This window comes from Lachancea lanzarotensis, scaffold LALA0S04 (genome assembly GCF_000938715.1).
Source record: "Lachancea lanzarotensis genome assembly LALA0, scaffold LALA0S04, whole genome shotgun sequence".
Lineage (NCBI taxonomy): Eukaryota > Fungi > Ascomycota > Saccharomycetes > Saccharomycetales > Saccharomycetaceae > Lachancea > Lachancea lanzarotensis.
Genome location: NW_019212882.1, coordinates 197476 through 219166, shown reverse-complemented (window position 1 = coordinate 219166; position 21691 = coordinate 197476). Strand labels below are relative to the sequence as shown.

General features: G+C 44.7%; 14 protein-coding genes across 14 annotated transcripts; 7 read left to right on the top strand and 7 right to left on the bottom strand.

The window, feature by feature from the left end:
• Window positions 1-27: 27 nt before the first annotated feature.
• On the top strand, window positions 28-2559 carry FZO1 (LALA0S04e02784g1_1; the record flags this gene model as incomplete). Its single annotated transcript, XM_022772670.1, has 1 exon — window positions 28-2559. The coding sequence occupies one exon, from the start codon at window positions 28-30 to the stop codon at window positions 2557-2559; it is 2532 nt and encodes an 843-aa protein (XP_022628112.1).
• A 356-nt stretch (window positions 2560-2915) lies between these two features.
• LALA0_S04e02762g (LALA0S04e02762g1_1) lies at window positions 2916-4277 on the top strand (the record flags this gene model as incomplete). Its single annotated transcript, XM_022772669.1, has 1 exon — window positions 2916-4277. One exon carries the CDS (start codon window positions 2916-2918, stop codon window positions 4275-4277), a length of 1362 nt encoding a protein of 453 aa, XP_022628111.1.
• A 72-nt stretch (window positions 4278-4349) lies between these two features.
• Window positions 4350-5387, bottom strand: PNG1 (LALA0S04e02740g1_1; the record flags this gene model as incomplete). The annotated part of the gene is made up of 1 exon (XM_022772668.1): window positions 4350-5387. One exon carries the CDS (start codon window positions 5385-5387, stop codon window positions 4350-4352), a length of 1038 nt encoding a protein of 345 aa, XP_022628110.1.
• Window positions 5388-5529: 142 nt separating this feature from the next.
• ERI1 (LALA0S04e02718g1_1) lies at window positions 5530-5736 on the top strand (the record flags this gene model as incomplete). Its single annotated transcript, XM_022772667.1, has 1 exon — window positions 5530-5736. The coding sequence occupies one exon, from the start codon at window positions 5530-5532 to the stop codon at window positions 5734-5736; it is 207 nt and encodes a 68-aa protein (XP_022628109.1).
• A 98-nt stretch (window positions 5737-5834) lies between these two features.
• MSY1 (LALA0S04e02696g1_1) lies at window positions 5835-7241 on the bottom strand (the record flags this gene model as incomplete). Its single annotated transcript, XM_022772666.1, has 1 exon — window positions 5835-7241. The coding sequence occupies one exon, from the start codon at window positions 7239-7241 to the stop codon at window positions 5835-5837; it is 1407 nt and encodes a 468-aa protein (XP_022628108.1).
• Window positions 7242-8162: 921 nt separating this feature from the next.
• MGR2 (LALA0S04e02674g1_1) lies at window positions 8163-8531 on the top strand (the record flags this gene model as incomplete). The annotated part of the gene is made up of 1 exon (XM_022772664.1): window positions 8163-8531. One exon carries the CDS (start codon window positions 8163-8165, stop codon window positions 8529-8531), a length of 369 nt encoding a protein of 122 aa, XP_022628107.1.
• A 147-nt stretch (window positions 8532-8678) lies between these two features.
• On the top strand, window positions 8679-9191 carry INA17 (LALA0S04e02652g1_1; the record flags this gene model as incomplete). The annotated part of the gene is made up of 1 exon (XM_022772663.1): window positions 8679-9191. The coding sequence occupies one exon, from the start codon at window positions 8679-8681 to the stop codon at window positions 9189-9191; it is 513 nt and encodes a 170-aa protein (XP_022628106.1).
• Window positions 9192-9258: 67 nt separating this feature from the next.
• ATG21 (LALA0S04e02630g1_1) lies at window positions 9259-10461 on the bottom strand (the record flags this gene model as incomplete). Its single annotated transcript, XM_022772662.1, has 1 exon — window positions 9259-10461. The coding sequence occupies one exon, from the start codon at window positions 10459-10461 to the stop codon at window positions 9259-9261; it is 1203 nt and encodes a 400-aa protein (XP_022628105.1).
• A 175-nt stretch (window positions 10462-10636) lies between these two features.
• On the bottom strand, window positions 10637-11977 carry ELP4 (LALA0S04e02608g1_1; the record flags this gene model as incomplete). Its single annotated transcript, XM_022772661.1, has 1 exon — window positions 10637-11977. One exon carries the CDS (start codon window positions 11975-11977, stop codon window positions 10637-10639), a length of 1341 nt encoding a protein of 446 aa, XP_022628104.1.
• A 415-nt stretch (window positions 11978-12392) lies between these two features.
• FMP30 (LALA0S04e02586g1_1) lies at window positions 12393-13817 on the top strand (the record flags this gene model as incomplete). Its single annotated transcript, XM_022772660.1, has 1 exon — window positions 12393-13817. One exon carries the CDS (start codon window positions 12393-12395, stop codon window positions 13815-13817), a length of 1425 nt encoding a protein of 474 aa, XP_022628103.1.
• A 23-nt stretch (window positions 13818-13840) lies between these two features.
• ECM31 (LALA0S04e02564g1_1) lies at window positions 13841-14809 on the bottom strand (the record flags this gene model as incomplete). Its single annotated transcript, XM_022772659.1, has 1 exon — window positions 13841-14809. One exon carries the CDS (start codon window positions 14807-14809, stop codon window positions 13841-13843), a length of 969 nt encoding a protein of 322 aa, XP_022628102.1.
• Window positions 14810-15372: 563 nt separating this feature from the next.
• On the bottom strand, window positions 15373-16422 carry LALA0_S04e02542g (LALA0S04e02542g1_1; the record flags this gene model as incomplete). Its single annotated transcript, XM_022772658.1, has 1 exon — window positions 15373-16422. One exon carries the CDS (start codon window positions 16420-16422, stop codon window positions 15373-15375), a length of 1050 nt encoding a protein of 349 aa, XP_022628101.1.
• A 432-nt stretch (window positions 16423-16854) lies between these two features.
• Window positions 16855-18168, bottom strand: LALA0_S04e02520g (LALA0S04e02520g1_1; the record flags this gene model as incomplete). The annotated part of the gene is made up of 1 exon (XM_022772657.1): window positions 16855-18168. The coding sequence occupies one exon, from the start codon at window positions 18166-18168 to the stop codon at window positions 16855-16857; it is 1314 nt and encodes a 437-aa protein (XP_022628100.1).
• Window positions 18169-19845: 1677 nt separating this feature from the next.
• Window positions 19846-21537, top strand: MLS1 (LALA0S04e02498g1_1; the record flags this gene model as incomplete). The annotated part of the gene is made up of 1 exon (XM_022772656.1): window positions 19846-21537. One exon carries the CDS (start codon window positions 19846-19848, stop codon window positions 21535-21537), a length of 1692 nt encoding a protein of 563 aa, XP_022628099.1.
• Window positions 21538-21691: the final 154 nt, after the last annotated feature.

Genomic DNA, 21691 nt, shown 5'->3' with positions numbered 1-21691 from the left:
GAATACCATCAGTAGAGGACAGTTGGGATGTCTCAGCAGCATCAGCGGCAGCAGACCAAAAACTCCAACGGCGATGATACTAATTTCCATGATGATTACCTTTCACAGCTGCTCAATGATGACGCTTCAACCGTTGTTCCTTCCCAGCCAGAACAACTCATTTACTCTCGATCGGAGCACAGTTTTGTCAATGACGATGCCACCACACTGGAAGGTGACGTTTCACATCTGGCAGCACATGATTCGAGTCACAAACGTCGTCAATCCAATGACAGAATGCTTTCATTACATTTGAGTCAATGGAATTACAACAATAATAGAGTAGGACTCAACCGCGGTATTCAAAGTGCTGAAGAGCTCATTCAGCTGATAACACAGGAAAATGAAACAAGGCCGATTAACGTACCTCTGAGTTCCACGGAATACCCCTTGCATATATTAGAAGTCGACTTCAAATTCAGAGGGAACACAGATAATAACGTGAACCTGGACAAAAACGCAATTGCAAATCTGTTTGCGGTTCGCGCAAAAACTGCATTGGGCCATCTAGAGTCCTTACAAAAACGTGTCGATGATACTTCTTCTAAAGTGTTCATCACCGGTGATTTGAATGCCGGCAAGTCTACATTCTGCAATGCCCTTTTAAGACGCAGAATAATGCCTGTGGACCAGCTGCCATGCACGAATGTTTTCTGCGAGATCCTGGAGGCACGGGAATACACCGAGGTTGAGGAAGTACATGCGATTCCCTTGGCAGTAGCTCCAACTGTGAAAGAAGCTAACACAGCCTACAATATACGAGATAAATCCACATACAGAGTTTACCCAATTGACCAAATGCCGGATCTGGTTTATCGGTCAGACCTGTATTCTTTGCTCAAGGTCTATATCAAAGACGACAAAAGACCTGCGGATCTCAGTCTTTTACGAAACGGGACCGTTGACATATCCTTAATCGATTCTCCAGGACTCAATATGGACTCCATTCAGACGACAGAAGTTTTATCGCGTCAAGAGGAAATCGACATGGTTATTTTTGTCGTCAACTCAGAAAATCAATTAACGCTATCAGGACAAGAATTCATACAGGTTGCGAGCAGGGAAAAGAAGCTGATGTTTTTCGTTGTAAACAAATTTGATCAAATCAGGGACAAAGGGCGTTGTAAAAAGTTAATCCTTGATCAGATCAAGAAAATGTCCCCTGAGACTCATAAACAGTCTAGTGAATTTGTTCACTTTGTCTCCAGCGGCTCAAGGCCTGGATTTCCTGAAGACAATGGTCCTGACGGCAACGGTGATGAAAACGATTTTGATGCGTGTGATCCCGATTTCGACAGACTGGAAACTTCACTGCGCAATTTTGTTCTTAAGAAACGGTCTCTTTCAAAGTTATTACCTGCCAAAACTTACTTGAGCAAGCTTTTGGGGGACATCTCCGTCATCGCAAAATGGAATTTGGATATCGGCGGGCAGGAAAATAAAAAGTTCAATGCCGAGTTACAGGCGATGAAACCCGAAATAAAATCATCAAGTGCTCAGTCGCAGAAGCTTACTGACCGTGTGGACAAGATCGTTGAGTCTGCAGTTAGTGATGCATACGATTTTACTAAACACAAGATCAACAAGGCTTTGGAACTTTCAATAGAAGATTTTCCCGATTATGAGGGGCTGTCACGTATTTATGATTATGTGCTGCGTTCGAGACAATACATTTTGGACCAGATCAGGGACAGCGTTGGGACTAGCGAATTCAAGGCCAAAAATGAAACGTCGATAAAAGTTGAAGAAATTCACATTTGGGGCAAATCCGAGCTCGGGGATGAATTCATGTCTGATCGAGAGTTCAAAAGCGATTTGATGTTTACTAAGAAAAAGCATTTGTCGTTGAAAGCACTCGATGTCCCGTTCGATATTCTGGACTTAATTTCACCATCGTGGAACGGCTTTCTCGGATATTTAAGCTGGGGATTTTTCGGCGAAGATAGGTTGGTTGAGAAAGCGAGCGACGTTGGTGAACCTGCGTGGCATACCACGCTGGGATTAGGACAGTACTCCGTTTCTAAATACTGGACCAATCCTTCGCTTCTGCTCACTTCCAAGATTCCCGCTCTTGCTGTATACTCCTGGGGTGGTACACGAGTTTTCACTACCATTTTGTTTTACGGGTCAAGATTCTTCTCGTGGCAGGCTGTCAGTCGTCTTTCATCCTCAGCCCTGATCCTAGGGTCTGTAATGGGAATCGCTTATTTGGTACATGATCTGCCTCGCGCTCTACCTCTCAACCTCTCACAGAAGTATCGCTCGAAACTACGGGAAGTAGACTACGCTCACCGGAATGCTAAGCGAATTTCCGATGAAGTACGTGACGTGCTTAGATTTCCATCCCGGGAAGTGGTTAAATCTTGCGAAGCTATACTTGGTAAGAAACAAGCTGCAAGGCGGGAGATTGAGACCAAGCTGCAAAATAACATTCTATCCTTGAAATTTTTCAGGGCCTTGGCTCATCGTGCTGACACTCAAATGCAAGTGATCGAAGAAATTAATCTTGATGTTGACTGAATACTCAAATTCCAGAACGATACTGAATAATGGAGTCTGTGGTGCCAATGAACCCTTCTGTGGGTACGCATCGTCAGGAAAAGGCAATGGTGATCTAGTGGTGACGGTAAAAGTCAAAATGACCTCGGTGATAGTTAGCTCTCGAGCTACTTCAAAATTACCAACCGTGGGCATTTCTCGATAAAAGGCAAGGTCCATCACGGATAAAGCTTACCGAGTATACCGAAGTGTGTTTCTCCGACCGAACATCAAACTTTGTTCACTCCATCACAAAGGTTACTAGTACTCTAGTAGCATCCGATTCAGACCTGTCTATCGTCAATCATTGGCACCTAAAATTGATTGAATCTTGCAAGATGCCTATACCTTTGGTCAATCCCTTCCATTGGGGCTATCATGGTATAGTAGAGCAGGTTTCGAACCCTCAAGGAACTGTTCCTTTGAAGTTGAAGGACAAGGAAAGCACTATTGAATTGAATAAGTTTATCACCGAAAAAGTACCTGGATTAAGCGATCAGACGAAATTTGAATTGCATCCTGCATTGTTTACAGGGTATCTTCAAACTTTGTATCTTGGGGCTGCGGATTTTTCAAAGAGCTTTCCAGTTTTTTATGGTCGGGAAACTGTCAAGTTTTCAGATGGTGGGATATGCACTGCTGACTGGGTGATGAAGGACTGGGAGTCGAAGTACGACTTGAAAATTGACAGCAAGGGTTCAAGATTTGATTCGAAGAAATTCAATGCTGACGAGGTGGCTACACATCCTGAAAGTTGGCCTCGTTTGCACCCAAGAACCCGGTTTTTAACCGAGCACGAAAAAACGGAAGCTCATCAGAGTGAAAAACCACTTGTAGTAGTGATCCATGGACTGGCTGGTGGTTCCCACGAGCCTATTATCCGGTGTCTGACTCGAGATCTTTCTCGCACTAGTGATGAAAAGTTTGACGTGGTGGTTTTGAATTGTAGAGGTTGTGCACGGTCTAAAATAACCACTCGCAAACTATTCTACGCGCTTTTCACCAATGATATAAGAGAATTCTTGAAGCGTGAAAAGGAGCGGCACCCGACAAGAAAGATCTACGCAGTTGGTTTTTCCTTTGGTGGCACTTTGCTGGGTAACTACCTGGGCGAAGAAGGTGAAAATACTCCTGTTGAAGCGGCCGCATTTTTGAGTACTCCATGGGATCTCTACCAATCGTCTTTAAAGATGAACGGAGACTGGTGGTCACGCACTTTATTTTCGAAGAGCATTGCTCAATTTTTAACTAGATTGGTCAAGGTTAACCTTGCAGAACTAGAATTCAAAGAGGGCGATGAGAAACCAATCGAGCCACCGACCCCAAAAAACCCTTCGTTCTGCGACTTTACAAAAGAGAATTTGAAAAAGGCCCACGGCTTCAATTCGACTCTAGAGTTCGACAACATGTTTACCGCTCCTTGTCTTGGTTTCAAAAATGCACATGATTACTACAAAGCATGTGGATCTATCCACGAACTTCCTAACGTCAGGATTCCCACATTGATTATCAATTCGAAGGACGATCCCGTTGTAGGAGAAGACTCTATTCCTTATTCGACCGTCAGGGAGAACTCGAACTTGACCCTTTGCGTTACCGATCTAGGCGGTCACTTGGCGTACCTAAACAAGAATTACGAGTCCTGGGCTACCGCCCAAATTACAGATTTCTTGGACAAGTTCGAAGAATTTGTCCAATGAACCATCCCATGAATAGACCTTATGCACCACCCCCTTACCGTTTACGTATACACATCTTGAATCACTCATGATCTATCCATCTTCGCCTCGGGACTTTTTCCAAGCTGCCGAACCACTCTGCCGACCCTGAGGTGCAGATACCGTTCCAGTAGCTTTGCTGTCGTTGGAAGAGGCAACACCAGCATTCATCATATTTTCTTGCTCATCAAGACAGGCCAGTTTATAGATATCATCGTCGCTCAATGCAGTACGCAGACGTTTCGTTATCATTCTCAACAAGAAAGATAGATCGTCCTCTGATATCAAATCCCTTGGGAGCTGATTCTGAACAATGTAATTCTTGCTGACGTCTATGGCGGTGGTGGTACCGAACGCTATGGTATAGCTCATCTTTTTATTCCAATTAACCGAGTAGATGTGAGGCTCGTCAAAACTCTGTTCGCAAGAGTCTACATGTACCCACCTCTTCAGGTGTGGAGAGTAAATCTCGCACCAAACATGATCTTCACGATTCCAAATGTACCTGGATTCGATGCCGAAGGACTTCAGGAAAAGCATAAAAAGATTGCACCATTCACCACAGCGTCCTTTTCGAGTCTCTAAAAGTTTTACTGGATCATTATAGCGTGGGAATCTGGTCCTTTGTCTACATTTGGGACATGCGTATATTTCGACTCCCCCACAATCAAACTGACGTTCTTGAGAATTTGGTGATTCGTTCCCAACCGGTACCATTTGATCCCCAGGACACCCACAGCACTCACAGTCGGGTCTGTTGCACCATTTGAAGAAATCATTTTTGAAGTATCGGAGAAGTTCTTTAACTAGTCTATCCACATAATCATCTTCTGAGCCCTCCATTGCTTCTACATTGGCATAAATCGTCTCTAAATCCACCGTATCCAGAACTTGCGCTTGCCAACTATCAACATCGTATCTTTGACACAAACTTTGGCTAAGACCAAACACATTTCGAGCAAACTCATTGGTTTGTAGTAACGCTTGAAATCTTCCAGAATCGGACGCTCTCTTGAACTTTTGGACGACGTTTCGCCTGTAAAGACTCATGAACTTGGAGGCTACTTCCTCAAACATCTTTTGATCATCCATATGGGCCGTAAGGTAGATGATCTGGCTCGAATCGTTGGCTGTTTCTAATTTTTGTTCTAAATAAGAGATGCTTCTTGATTTAAATGTTGTAAATGTTCAACACTCTAGTTCAACCTTGTCACTGTCACTCAGACAAAGGCAAATGAAGCCTGAGAAAGCGTATCTGACCATAACTGCAGTAGCATATGTGTACATAACAGTTGCAGCGGTAAGCTTGTGGAAACTGAGGTCAGATCCGTCTAGTTTGTATTACTGGAGTGCTATTTTACTTACACCGGTGTCATTTTGGCTCTGGAGTGTTATTTCGTGGATTGGAGCTGAGATTTTTGCCCACGCAAAACGGGAATGAGATGTGGTGCGTAATCTGATGATCAAAGAGTATTTCGCTCATTTATAGTGGTGTGTGTATACATATTTACAGGTCTGTAAGTTCAGTGAAGTGGATATCTACTTGATTTCAATAACATAGCATTTCTGCTTACCGGTTCTCAGGAGCAGGACTTTACTCTCGATATAAAATGGCTCGAGGTCGTGATGATTTTCCGTGATTTTCGTCCTTTCAGGACCCAAATAAATGCTGCCCTGAGCTAGCTTACGTCGAGCTTCTGATTTGGAGCATCCTGTCATTTGTGAAATCAGTTCTTCTAGCGACAGGCCTCTACTGCATTTTATTAAGATGCGAGCGTCTTGACAAGCTCTCAAAATATCTGAGGCTCCAATTTCAAGCTTCCGCGTCCCAAAAAGTACTTCAGATACAGTTTCTGCATCTTGACCTTTCCCCACCCCGTGGATTAAGTCAACAACTTCTTTCGCTAGCAATTTCTGAGGAATGCGCTCCTTCGGGCTCTCTTCACTGGCTGTAATCGTTTCTATCACGGTTTCGGTGGGTATAAGAGTAAAAACTCGCAGAAATTTCTCAACGTCGGCATCGGTGGTGTGCATGAAATATTGGTACATTTCAAACGGTGTTGTGATGTTTGGGTCAATAAAAATAGCATTACCAGCAGATTTGCCGAACTTCTCACCCGTAGATGTGGTCAACAGAGGAACCGTTAGGGCAAATGGCACATTTTCACCTTTCACCGTGGATCCAACTCTTTTGATCAAATCGATCCCGGCGGTGATGTTTCCCCACTGATCGTTACCACCAACTTGTACGCTGACGCTGTGGACCTTGTTTAAATGGTAGAAATCGTAGGCTTGAAGAATTTGGTACGTGAACTCGTTGAATCCAATTCCGTCCTGGTCATCGAGTCTCGAGGAAACCGAGTCTCGGGCAAGCATTGCCTGGACTCTAATGTGTCTCCCGTAAATGGCCAAAAAATCTAACATTTTCACATCACTCCACCAATCGAAATTGTTCATGTGTATAGCCCGTCCATTCTTAACAGAGTTGTTCTTTTGCTTGTAATACTCCAATCCCATGTCGAAGAACGATTGGAGCTGTTTTTGAATTCTTGCAACATTGTTCAATCTTTTACCATCTTCCATGGCAGCTCTTTCAGTGCTGCGGCCACTGGGATCCCCCACTTTACCCGTGGCACCCCCAACAATGGTATAAACGTCGTGGCCTGCAATGTAGAAGTGTAGTAGCACCATCAATGGTAGTAGATTGCCCAAATGCAAGGACTCAGCTGTTGGATCCGCGCCACAATACAATCCCAATTTTTCTCCATTGGATAATTTCTGTTCTAGCAGTGACACAGGCTCAGATACCTGAGCCAAAAGCTGCCTTTCCCTTAGTGTTTGCAGGACATTTATGTTGCTGATGCCTCTTATGAATGATCTGGACGCATTGGTCGAAAAGTGCCAGCTTTTCGGAAAACAAAATCTCACAGCAGCATTTTTGAGCATTTCATTAATTAAAAAGATGCTTTAGAGGCTTGCAAACCGTCCGTGAGTGTTGAATTGAATCGATCAAGTTGGGCATCGCAGGTCTTCTCATGGAACTGCATATACTAAGTGCGGAAGGCTCCTTCGTGGATAGTGATCAGTATAATCGATAAGCTGGGACATTTGCAAGACAGAGAAGAATATCGTTCATGCACATCTGGTTCCGCCCGCTCAATGCTGGTGGATGGAAATTATAGTTTATAGATGTGAGCTTTTTTCTTTCGCCGCTCTCTTTCGTCACTTTTTTTTCCAATCTCTCATATCATTTCATGCCTGAAAACAAAGTCTGGCGCGGAAGGTCAAACAAGTGTGAAAACCTTTGATTGATCTATTTTCCTCATCATTTTCACGTGCTTGATCTATCCAGGAAATGTACGCCATTTGATCCAGAGCACAGCCCAATCTGCCGATTAAATTTTAGCTTTTTGAAGAGGCTCGATAGTTGGAAACAGCTCAATACTATAAGGTAGCAGCCTCGAAGGTGTTCAAAAATCCTCAAACTCAGCAACAATTCAACTCTCAATACCCTTTTCTTTGATGTGTTCAAGCGAAATTCCCTGCGTCAGTAAAATAATCCAAATTTAACAATGTTCTTGTCAACTTTCTACCCAATGGGTCAAAAAAACTTGGAAAAACTGCATTCTAACCCTAATACTACGCAAAATTCAGAGAATCTATTCACGCACCGCTAAGTATACCAACTACTGCCATTTTTACCGAGTTTGCTTCATTCCCTCATGTTTAAACACTACTAAGCTGTAAGAAATTTTTTAATTAAGCTTTGTCTGTCATTTCATTCATGAAATACTACCCAGTCAAGAATCTACAAAACAGCTCATTTCCTCCCTTCAAGTACCCTAAAACCAATTCCGTACCACCACCATGCCTCCAGTCAAACAAGTGTATAGCCAACAACAACAGCCCTCGAATTGGGACAAGTTCAAAATGGGTCTTATGATGGGTACCTCTGTAGGTGTCTGCACCGGGATTTTGTTTGGTGGGTTTGCCATTTTGACTCAGGGACCTGGCCCCAACGGCTACATAAGAACTCTTGGTCAGTACATCGCCGGTTCAGCGGCCACTTTCGGTTTATTTATGAGCATTGGGTCTATCATCCGCAGTGAACAACAATCTTCACCACATATGATTAACACATCAAGCCCGCTTTCGTTGCAACAAAGAGCTTCCTTCCAGGCGTGGAGAGCAAGAGAAAGTTACGGATTATACAGAAACGAATTGAGAAAGCTCTGAGGTTGACAGAAGCTTTCCTCTTTCCAGTATCTTCACTGGCCTGTACATACAATTGCATCTAGTTTTCAATATAATTCGAAATATTTGAGATGAGCTTGAGCCCACTTAGTTGTCCTACAAGAAGGAATCAAAATTAAGTGGTTTACCATGCTTCAGGCTCGAACATGGTGCGTAAAAGCGCTGAGAATTCAATCTCGCCGTCTAAATACCACCAACGTTACCAACATAAAATCCTTAGAAGATCTAGCAAGACTTGGGTCGCTCGATAACGTCGATCCAGAGCTAGTAAGAAGACTCATAAATGAAAGAACCAATCAGCTGAACACGCAGAATGAGCTGGATATGCTGAAGCAGATACAAGCGGACGAAAAACAGCAGCAGCAGGTAGTACTCAAAAAATTTGTTCGACCAATGTGGATCGTTCTACTGCTGAGCTCATTCTTCTACCTGGGAGGTCACTATATTTGGTGGAAACTTGAGTATGATGAACGCGAGATTGAGCTTCACAAGCAAGTGCAGGCATTACAACAGGAACTAGATGAGGCAGTCAAACAGAGGCAAAACCCGGTAGCCGTAGAAGAATCATCATCATCATCGTCAGTGTTATCAGATAATAAGTCGCATAATGGTAGAAAGTGGTATTACGGATGGCTTTGGTAACTGCTTCACTGAACTCGAAAAATCAAAGCTGTTTATGAATGAAGATACGTACTTGAGGTAGAAATTTCTAAAATTTACTGTTCTTCAACAGTATGCATTCCCCGTGCTTTGTGGGCAGTTCATAAATCTGTAAAACTCCGTCGTCCCCAGCCAGATAGACCTGATTCGGAAATTCTTCTGGAAAACCAATGCAATGCCCGACATCAACTGGTACTTTCATATATGCGAAATCTCGGGCCACCGTTTGGCTTGGGATTCGAGAGATGACCTGCTTGGATAAAAAGCTCGCCAGCTGTCTTGAATGGTCTTTTGCTAAACGTGACTCTACCCATGGATCTCGACTTTCATAGCCTGACGAGTTTTCAAGCTCTGTGCCCGCTGAAAGCTTGAAAACATGTACCGTGTCAGTGTCACCTACACATCCCAAAAGAGTAGCTGCTGGATTAAACTTCATCTCATGAATAGTAGTGGGTCGTGTACCGCGTCGAAACTCACGGAAAAGTGGGTCTTTGGTGTCAAACTCAGTCTCTGCACCCGTCTGAAAGACCCTTACAATGGTTCCACGCTCCGATGCCGAGGCTACCAATTTACCGTTGTGAGAAATTGCCATGCAGCTTACACTACTCTTGTGTGCGGAATTCAGATAATTGATAGGTGTGATGTTAAGAGCATCGAATACCACAATATCGTTGAAAATGCCGCTATCTTTCGATGACCGTGAAATCGTGCTATAGCACAAAATGCTGGAGCTGTCGCTACTCAGGGCCATTCGTACGTTTGATTTGGACTCTGATCCATTTGTGCCTGGTGATCTGGCCGCTGAATTTCGCGGATCCAATTTGCTTGCAAGCACATCGATAGTTTGCAGTAGTTTCATGCATGAAATGTCGTAGATAAAAATTTGGTCACTTGCCAGTAGCACGCACATACGTTTGCGATTCATCGCAACGTTTTCAATTTCGTGTGAGAAAGTGAGTTCGCATATCGTTGATTTGCGCTTCGTATTGACAATCTTCAGTTTACGGCTCTTTTGTCGGCCTTGACTTTTGTCCACAACCACTATAAGGCTGGTAGAAAACAGCATCTCCACAATGAAATGATATTCATTGCCAGTTTGCAAGCTAGTCAGTTCGTCTCTGCTGCTACTTCTACTGCCGTTTTCGAGCTCAAAGCATTTACCAAAAGGGTCGCAATTGTAAATGCATAGGGATCCCGGTGCCATAGACACAGAGCAGCATGTAGCATCTTGATTAAATCGCAGTGCCCGCATTTAGACGATTAAGGCTTATTGGCAGCCTTGAAGGAACCCAATCAGTTGATGTTTGCTCCAGTTTTCTTGATCAAGATGGATATTCAATCATAGATGAACTCACTTAATGAAGTCCGATATAACGAACAACGAGTAGCCAACACATTTCCCCCAACATCGTCTCAAAGAATAGCGTTCAAAAGTCGAGATTCACGTTGGTTTGGTGGCTGTGGACTTCGGGCGTTTCAGCAGTGTTTTTGGAGTCCTGTACCTCCGAATCATCGACTGGGATTCCCCAAGGTTCGATCTCGAACTTCTTCTTGCCATTCTTGAAAGCGTAATCCGACCTCTGGACGTGCATTTCCCCCCTTTCACTCAAGAGAGGCAGTTTAAGTACATGTAGCAGCCCATGTTGGATTTTGTTAGGTTGGGATTTGTAGACTCGCTCCAAATATTGGGCCATTTCTTGCGGGAAAGGTTCAAGGTTTATCGCTGAGTCGAAAAGGTACTCAATCATGGTAAGTACGCTGTGAGAATGGAGATCAGAGGAAATGGAGGCTAGTAGAACAGCGCGATCAGCGTTTTGTTTGACCACAGATCTGATTCCGTGCAAAAAAGGTACAAGTTCCGAAAGTTTTGAGTATTTGGGTGGATAAGCGACCGGATGCAAGAGATTGGGCAGCAGAATCCGTACCAGCTTATTCTGGTGCTTTCGGAAGACAGCCTGGAGCTGCGCTAAGATAGCAGGAAGAGGCTGTATGGGCGATATTAAAGTTAGTTCTGCAGATGTGGGCGCCGGCACAAGACGCGAAGTGATATCAAACGTGTGTGAATAGTTGGGATATGTCGCAAGGTCTGTATCAGAGCTTTTGGCAAGCGTCTTGTTTTGATCACCGTCATTCAAACCGTATCTCCAGGCGATTTTCAAGTCTTTGGCAGGAGCTGGGATTGGCTTGCCCACTGTGGTCCCTGAACCAAGCATATTTTGCACTGTGACCTCAGATTCGGCGTTTGAAACTTTGGAGCGCTTCACGTCCTTTTTCGAGCCCTGGTATACTCCAGGTAATTCTTTGGCAAAGAATGGATTTATAGTCAGCACCACCAGATGCGTGTTGCCTTTTCCCACTGAATTGGAGCCTTCTGTGCGGTTGTGAATGATGCCCTGAGCTGCAAAAGTTTTCACGAGCACCGACGAGAAATCCGTAGCGCTTTGTTCCTCCACCAGAAGCGATTGTCCCAGAGGCAATCCCATATGACCCAAAACTTTATCTAAATCTTGACACCCAGTAGCAGTTGAAGGCTGCGAGGTTGCCGGAGAGGGTCTAACGCCTGGATGGCGGGCATCAAGTTGAGAGGCTTTGGCATTAGCCGTGGCAGTCCTAACATTTGACACATCTTGAATGGATACATTACCCATTCTGCCAGCCAATTGCGAAACATTACTATTCCCAGGGAGCCTCTGGGAAGCAGTAGAGTTAATTGGGAATCTTCTAGCATCAGGAGTCCTCAAAACCTCCCCTCTTTTTCTGAATGACATGTCTAGTTCTTCCAAATAGGTTGGTCACTTGCAAGAAGGCTAGTAAGCGCGGAAAAAGCTCTTGAATGGCTTTGGAAATGGATATACCTAATGCGAACAACCTTGAATGAAACCTTAGTAGTTGCTATACCGCTCAAAGTGTCTTTATGTAACTATTTGGAGTTGTTTTTTAGTTGGACAAATCTAGCGATGAGATATGATGATGATGGATTTTCCAACCTATATTGACCTTACATCGAATTATCTACCAAAAGCATTAAAAGGTCTTCCATAAGCTCTTAAAAGGCTCTAAAAGGGGCTCATCGTTGTTTGCAAGCTCTCCAGCTATACTGTAGAATTTTCGGCTTGATTTTTGAACTATTTCGGAGCAGCTGAAGCTAACTGCGATTTAACCAGACATTGCCAGCAAAATATCATGAAAGGGGTCAAGTATGGGCTTCAAGTAGCGCATTACCGGTACGGGACGACATCTGGCTTACAATGGAAGCTCACATCTCGAAGCTTTACGCAAAAAAGGTTTACAAGTAAGGCGACAACCAATTGGAATAATAGGAAAAATGGGGAAAAGAATGGAAGCAGCTCATCAGAAAACGGCGGCGGATATGTTAGAAAGGCATTGCTTACCGTGCTGATTCCATACACTGGATATGCTTTGTATGTTGTAGGGCAAGCAAATGCGGAAATCACCAAACGGGAGCAGGAGGTTCAGAAACATGATGATGACAAGCATTTCGATGCCACGCTCATTAAGTATTCGCCATTGGAAGTTCTGGGTCGGTTTGCGAACCCTTTCAAGGAGTATAGAGTCCTTACAGCTTTTGAATTTTCGATCAATCGAGTGCTGGAGCTTTTTCAGCGAAATCGCGGCGGTATTCCAACTAGCCCGCATTCCATGGACGAGCTGATGCCGATCCATACGCCGACTTGGACGGCGTGCAATGACTTAGATCAGAAAACTTCTTATCCTATTAGCATAAAAGTCACTGGAACGGATGACCCAATTGCTTGCAAGTCCCTCGACAATGAAGGAAAAAACATCCCAGTGCATACAACTTGGTTGGGACAATCTTGCAACTTCGTAATGTACAATGGCTTCAAGATATTGACAGATCCGTTATTTACCGACTACCTGATTCATGAGACACTTGGGCCTAAGAGAATCACCAAAATGCCTTCGCAGATAGAGCAAGTACCTACTCCCGACGTGATATTGGTTTCCCACAACCATCCCGATCACCTGGATTTCAAAAGCATGCAATTCTGGGGATCCAATGGCAAAGACCATCCGATCTGGATTGTGCCCAAAGGAATGGCCCAGTTTATGAAAGACCACGATGTGACTAACGTTGTTGAGCTTTCGTGGTGGGAATCAGCTCAAATTACCAAAGGAGACGAGGCATACCAGATCTCTTGCACACCAGCGATGCATTGGTCTGGAAGATCTCTTGTGGATACCAACCGCTCATTGTGGTGCTCGTTCTTATTTTCGCACCGGAATAAGCCAATAATGTTTCATGCAGGCGATACCGGGTACGTCTGGGATCTGTTCAAAAGAATCAGCAACCGATATGGGAAAGGTGTAAAACTAGCGCTTCTACCATGCGGTCAGTACTGTCCTTCGTGGCACCAGAAACCACGACATATCAATCCGGAAGAGGTTTTGAAAATTAGAGACGATCTTAAGGCTCAAAATGTGCTTGGGGTCCATTGGGGTACTTTCGTCTTAAGTGGAGAATACTTTCGCGAGCCGAAAGAGAAGCTGGAAATGTTAGCAGAGTGGGAAGGCGTGAAAGATAAATGCTATTGTCCAGAGCTGGGCCGGACCTTAACTTTTGAATAAACTCTCGAAACACTCCAGATCGTTCATTCATTTCGCGGACCCGCGTTGACGTGCTCAAGAAACTCTGCCCATATATCATCCTTAATCTTGAAGCCGTTTTTGTTGTTGTCAGGAAACTTCTGCTCGCTAACGTCATTAGCGTAGCGCTTAATTAGACCAATACTTTCAGAATTCAGATCTCCGTATTTGTGGGCTAGTTTCGGCACCGCGTGTGGTGTCATTCCCAATATATCGGACTGCACCAGAACCTGTCCGTTCACACCAAGACCGGCCCCAATTCCAATTGTTGGCACACTCAGTCTCTGGGTAATATACGATGACACCTTATGCGGGACGCATTCCAAAAGAACGGAAAAGCAGCCTATATCTTGCAATTGCTGTGCTGTGTGATAAATAGCAGCAGCGTCTTTGGCAGATTTACTGCCTTGAACTTTGAAGCCACTCAAAAAATGGGCACGCTGTGGTGTTAGTCCCACATGGCCCATTACTGGGATGCCTCGAGAACACAGTTCTGCAGCTAGCTGTAATGAATAGTCCTGTTTTTGAGATTCCCCTTGACCCACAGGACTCCCAACCTCGATTTTGACTCCTCCCACGCGTGCTGAGCTTTTCATGAATGCAATTGCAGTCTCAATGCCCTGTTGTATGCTGGATTCAAAGCTTCCAAAGGGCATGTCCACCAGCACGAACGCTGGCCCGGGTGCTCTGCAAACAGCTTGGACGTGGTACCGAAATTCCTCCAGCCCAATTTGATTCGTAGAATCATATCCCAAGGCACACGTAGCCAGTGAATCTCCAACCAGGACTACATCGCATCCAGCGCTTTGAGCCCAGTTGGCAGTGATGAAATCGTACGCAGTGACCATACTTATAGGCTCTTTAGCATGATATTTGGCATACAGATCTGCTATTGTTAGAGATCGGATCATTCCGGTACTTGCCGGATGGCTGGAGTATCTTCTATTTAAGACTTTGGGCCAATGTCGAAGCATTTCGTTGGGTTCGTTGTTCTACGACTTTGAGAGCTCGCAGCGATGTTATAAAAGTCATATTTTCCACCTACTGAAATGAAATATACATGTAATAATTATAGACCTCTGCTATAACTGACACTCTCGAGAAACTCAAGGTATAAAAAAGACTTTCAAAGTCAACGAAGAGGCATATGTAAACTGGAGCCAATACGGTAAGAGTGTTCGAGTGTTTTACTGTCTGTTCAAATTCTTTTGGGATCATTTTGCCGGGACAAGACTTTTTTTCAGTATCATTTTATTCAAACTATTGAGCTTTGTCGGCATGGTAGGTTCTACGTGCTAGATATCTGATTGGTGTGAAATTACTGCAAAATCCATCAAATTCTGTATGCCTACACGGTTGATTCGAGTATCCGAGATTGGTGTTTTTGATACATGTCAGTTTGGTATAGAGTGATGTGTAATTATGGTAGTTGTCATATAGTCGTTGCGACAGAGCCGTAGGATAGTGATTTTAAGAGGTGAAGAGAGTACTGGCGTCAGGGCAAAGAAATACCGTCGTTACGACTTATCCAAGTTCTTTAAGCTCTCTCTGAATCCTCAAAAACTGGATATAAGACCTGTGAGTATTTCGCTTTGCCCTTACCCTCGACATCCTCGAGTGCGGGATTGATTAGGAGCGCCGGACTCTTGTAGTCAATGTGTCCGCAGAAAGGCTCACTAATGTGCAATCCCAACAGCGTCAGAGCTTTTAAAGACATATTTTTTAAACTCGCCATGTCTTGGTCAATGTGGTAGTTCTCCTCTTGTCTTAGGTAGCTTTTGATCATAAAGAAAAACGCTGCAATGCGCTCGCTGTCACTGTCGTTGGCACTTGCAGCGTGGTACACGCTACCGAGCATGAACATGACATCACCTTCATCCATTTCCAAATGAATCTCCATGTTCTTGTCAAAATCTCCAGGCCCGTCAAGCGGTCCCCACAGGTGCGACCCGACTATGGCCCTGGTGGCTCCATTTGCTTTATTCATTTTAGTCAAAGCAACAGCCATGCCCATATGTGAGTCGTCGCCGTAATGATACGCATCTCTTATTGGATGCACATTGTGATGAACCATATCCTCGCGATGGTACATCTGGTTACATGCCCCTGGCCCCACTCTGTAAGCAATTCCAGAAGCCAAGTGGAAACCCGCCTGACCGCGACGTAAACCTTCACCAATCCAAAATAGATTTGATTCACTAATAAAATGGTGGGAAAGGTCCGAATACAAGTTGTCACACACGATTTTGTCGCGACAAGTTGCAGATTTCAGAGCTAATCTAGGTGCCACTGTTGTCTGTTTTGGAAATGGCGAGCCATTCCAAGCTTCATCGCGGTAATATAGTGGCTCCAGTTCCTTCTTCATCTGCTCGCACTCTTCGACCGAATAATAGCCTTTAACAACGCACATACCATAAGTTTCAAGCTTGGTAACAATGTCTTGAAAATTGGATCGATCAGTTGCTGTCAACTTTGTCAAATCAAAGGGTCCTTCGGATCTGATGTCTTTTTTGGGAATTCTGGCATAACATTTACCGCCGTTCTCAAATGTAGATACTTGGTCAAGGTTTTTAGTAGATTTACACATTTTGGATGATTAGGTTGTCCACTGGTGTTCGACTGGGCAAGAAGGGACTATATCAGTCGCGTTTCGATCACCTTATATATGTCAAATTCTGATATACTCCAGTATGACTCGTAGTCATCCTTCTAGAGGAAAAGTTGTTTAGGTTAATCTCGGCGTTTAAGCATTCGATTGCAACAAGGTTTGGTTGGATTTTATCAGGTATGTTGTGCGGCATCGAAAGTCCCACCAGGAACGGTTATGACCGGTTTGAGTCATGTCATTCAAGGTCTTCGTCTCGATCAAACGTTCGTGAAGGTCTGAATCAGTCATGGTAAGGTAACTGATATGATTTATGTAGCTTGTCGACACTGAACTGTTACTGTTCTCTTGCATTTTCTATTTGAAGGTTTTACTTAGGTTAGTATATTTGAACTGAACAAACAATCTTTTCCGCTAGAGATCGTCCAAGACTGACGCGATCGCGTTGATCAGCACTCTTATTTCATCAGGGGAAGTGGTGAAAATGGGGTAGATATAGATCCACTTGTTGAATGGCCTGATCCAAGCGCCCGCTTCAATGAACCGTTTTTGAAGCTCTTCGACTCTGACGGGGTACTTATTAACTTCCACAATTCCTATAGCACCCAGGATTCTCACCTCTGCAACATTGCGATGCTCTGCAAGAGGAGCCAGCTCTTCAAATAGCTGTTTTTCGATTCTGCTGACTTGCTCTTTCCACATTCCCTCTGCTAAAATAGCTAAATTTTCGTTTGCCACTGCACAAGCTAGTGGATTACCCATGAATGTTTGGCCATGCATAAGTCTTCCAGCGGGACCTTTACATATTCCTTCGCTCACTTCCCTGGTGCTAACTGTCGCGGAAAGAGTCATATAACCGCCAGTAAGGGCCTTGCCCAGACAAATGATATCAGGCACTATCTTTGCGTGTTCAAAAGCAAACAGTTTACCTGTTCTTCCCAAGCCAGTAGCGATTTCGTCTAATATAAGTAGCACGTCGTACTCGTCACACAGTTCTCTGACACGCTTCAAAAAGTGTGGATGATAAATGCGTAATCCGCCCGCACCCTGGACCATTGATTCCATCACAACTCCTGCTAAAGACTCATGGTTTTCTTGGATAAGCTTCGCAAACGGGGCTACGTCAAGCTCTTCAACAAGTTTCTTGACGTTGGGGTCCTGATTGTGGAAGTAAACTTCCGGAGCTTTACTGAAAAGGTTCTGAGGTACAAATCCACCATATAGGGCATGCATTGAGTTGTTAGGATCACAAATAGACAGTGCACCAAATGCGTCACCATGGAATCCCTTTTCAATCGTCAGAAATTTATTTTTGGAGGGTTTTTTCATAGCATTGTAGTACTGAAGCGCCATTTTCATTCCGACATCAATGGCAATGGAGCCGGAGTCGGCCAAGACAACACATTCCAGCGAATCAGGGAGCATGTTCACCAGGGATTTGCACAGATCGACGGCGGGTTTGTGAACAATGCCGCCAAACATGACATGGGATACCAATCCGAGTTGCTTTGTGACGGCTCCGTTGAGCCTCGGGTTGTTATACCCATGTTGCACGCACCACCAGCTGGCCATGCCATCGACTATTTTACGGCCATCTTGTAACTTAAGGCAAGAGCCGTCAGCGCTTGTGACTGGGTACACCTTCAATGGGTTGGTAAGTGAGCTGTAAGGATGCCAGATATGATTCCGGTCAAAGTCTAAATCTTGTGGTGTTATGTCAATGCTCATTTTGGTTTGCTTCACTGTTAAGAATCACCCAAATTTTCTGCCAACGAGCCGTTCAACGACCTTTAAATACATATTTTTTCTTGCACCGATGGAACTTTAGGGAGGAGCTCCAACAGAACATTAATTCCTGTGAGGTGGTCAGTTTCCAAACGATCGAGACCCCGAGTCAGCGTTGATTTGTACCTTTACAGTTTTTTGTCATGTAAGTCATCTCTAGATGACTAGTGTGTGTGTCGTTGGTATTATCATGAGTAGGCACGTGACAGCAAACTGTTTCTTACCTAGGAAAGATGTGTCTATGGTCATGGACGTATTCTAAACGGTTGATTGACGCGAACATTTGATAGTGGTGATGCTGTGTTCGAGACGTACCAGCCTGCTGCGGACTCGAAAAGTTTTCTGTTGCGAGAACCATGCGACCAGTTTCCCAACAAAACTGACTAGCGGATCTTGAGGAAAACCGTGGTTCTATGAAGGTTCGAGAAGTGGGCTTTGCTATTGTGTGAAATTCGCCAAATGAAGTAGGAGGCTTGTGTCGTGCAAACATTGTAGGTTTGTTAAGGTCCTCTCGGAGTGTTAGTGGTCATAATCGAAAGGAGTGTCGTCATAATAAAAAAGGAGTGTACCATCTACGCACAAACACACGAAGCAGAGTACCCATTGGGGGAAGTTACGGAAACGCTTTAAGCCTGTTTGGCCTGTCCTCTCTGAATGCAGTTGGCGCTCGGACTCATCGAATAATCTAATATAATAAGGTATTCCAAGGTTGAAGTAGTCCTTTCGTTCAAGGGTATATGACCGCATCACCTCTACGAGTGAAAAGAGCCGACGGGACATGGATTTAAATAGAGAAAAACAAGCATAGAGTGGGATCGCTCGAGGGAATTCTCATTGCTACGATGGATGTTGAGGAATAGCGATTCGTTTGAAGTGATCGACGAACAATCCGAAGCCGCTGCGCGAGCATCGAGGTAACTCGGTATAAGCTTTAGTGTTCCACTCTAAGAAAGAAACCGCAACCTTCTTGTGGGAATAGAATTACAGAGGGTCTTTAAATACGCTCAAGGCACGACAATTCTCTATGGTTCTTGCCCAAGGCACGACAATTCACTATGGCTCTTGTCCCTGTTGTGTACACACCATCACTCTTCTCTCCATGCTAGTCAAGGGCCAGAGTACACGTTCCCATGACAGCATCGATTAAGAATTTCGTGTACGTCGCTTTGTAGTAGTAAGGTTGTGTGTGCTCTTTCTTCTATAACTATCATAATATAAATGTCAATTTTGGGGTCAGCTGTTATTCACGTGATCCGCAATCCTTCTTGTTCTTTTAGATTACATAAGCCATTACGTAATTTCTCTTTCTCCATTTTTTTTTTTTTCCTTTCTCTATTCCTTCTCCTTTCCCCCGTTCGGCCAAATGCGCTTCACCACAGTTTATACCTGCTCGGCCAAATGCGATTAGCCCTTAAATTTCCACTGTCCGGGCCTTTGATACGACTATCCAGCATCACGCTCCAACCTGAGAATAGTTTTCATAACATGTGTATATATATATATGCCTTTACCCATGCCTTTCTAACGTCTTCCAAGCACTCGCAACTACCTGATCACTGGACTCAATAGCGGGCCTATCATATCAGATCATATAACATTCGTACCCTCGATTCAGGATCCATGTCGACATTTCCTAACCCTCCTCGAGTCCAGGTACTCGCAGACATCGATTCCACTCCTCAATTCGCTCCATCAAAGACCACCGTTAGCGATATCTTAACGCCCGATGCGCTACAATTTGTGGCACTGCTACATCGCAGTTTCGACGATCGCCGTAAAAAGTGCCTGGAGAACCGCCAGGCCGTGCAGCGTGACATAGACGCCGGCGGGGCCCAGATCGCTCAGAACGGCGGAGACGCTAGTGGTGTTAAGTTGTTTCAATTGCCAACGGAAACGCAGCGCGTTCGCGATGACGTGAGCTGGCAAGGTGCAGTTCCTGCACCAGGTTTAGCAGAACGGCATTCGGAGATCACAGGTCCACCTCTGCGTAATATGCTGGTGAATGCATTGAACGCTCCGGTGTCCACCTACATGGTGGATTTCGAAGATTCGGCAGCACCCACCTGGGCCAACTGCGTTTACGGCCAAGTCAACTTGTTCGACGCCATCCGTGACCAGATCGATTTCCGCACTCCCCGTAAGGAATATAAGCTGCGGGCACCATTTGCATCACTTCCCACGATCCTCGTTCGTCCACGTGGATGGCACATGCTCGAGAAGCACGTGACCGTGGATGGAATTCCAGTGTCAGCGTCACTATTTGATTTTGGATTGTTTTTCTACCATAATGCACGCAAATTGGTCGAACTGGGCAAGGGTCCATATTTCTATCTTCCCAAGATGGAGCACTATCTCGAGGCACGGCTCTGGAATGACGTGTTCAACGTGGCACAGGATGTGTTGGGTATTGCACGGGGCACAGTGCGTGCCACCGTTTTGATCGAAACGCTACCTGCGGCTTTCCAAATGGAGGAAATCTTGTTCGAGCTGCGTGCCCATTCCGCTGGTCTCAACTGTGGTCGTTGGGATTACATTTTCAGCACTATCAAACGGTTGCGTAATGTTCCCGGTCACGTGCTACCAGATCGTCAACATGTTACCATGAAGGCTCCATTCATGGATGCCTATGTGCAAAGACTTATCGAAGTGTGTCATAGGCGTGGCGTACATGCCATGGGAGGCATGGCCGCTTATATTCCTATCAAAAATGATGAGCGTGCCAATTCTGCTGCTTTGGCACAAGTGCGCGCCGATAAAGAACGCGAATTGAACAAGGGCCACGATGGTTCGTGGGTAGCACATCCAGCGTTGGCTCCAATTTGTAACGAGGTTTTCCACAGCATGGGAACCCCCAACCAGATTCATTTCAGACCCGAGTGCAATGTGCAAGCGGTCGATTTGCTAAACACCCGCATCTCACAAGGCGGCGTCACAGTCGAGGGAATCCGTCAAAACTTGTCAATTGGTCTTCAGTACATGGAGGCTTGGCTGCGTGGATCCGGCTGCGTTCCAATCAACAATTTAATGGAAGATGCTGCAACCGCCGAGGTTTCAAGGTGTCAGCTATACCAATGGGTCACACATCGCGTGAAATTATCTGATACCGGTGACGTGGTTACTCCAGATTTGACGCAAAGCATCTTGGAAGAACAGGTTTCGGAGTTGTCAGCCAAGAGTCCTCTAGGCAAGGACAACAAGTTCGAGCTTGCAGCCAAATATTTTTTACCTGAGATCCGCGGAGAAAAATTCAGCGAGTTTTTGACTACTCTCCTGTACGATGAAATCCTCACGTTAAAGACATCACGGTTGTAAGATGATGAACTGCACCAATTATTTCACTTGTAGGTCACTAATATGTATATGTACATTGAGTTATAGCATAGTTTAACAGTTTTCAAGCATTTCTATCATTGTGACTAACTTACGGCACACACTATCTGGTTCCTGTCATTATGTCAAATAATTG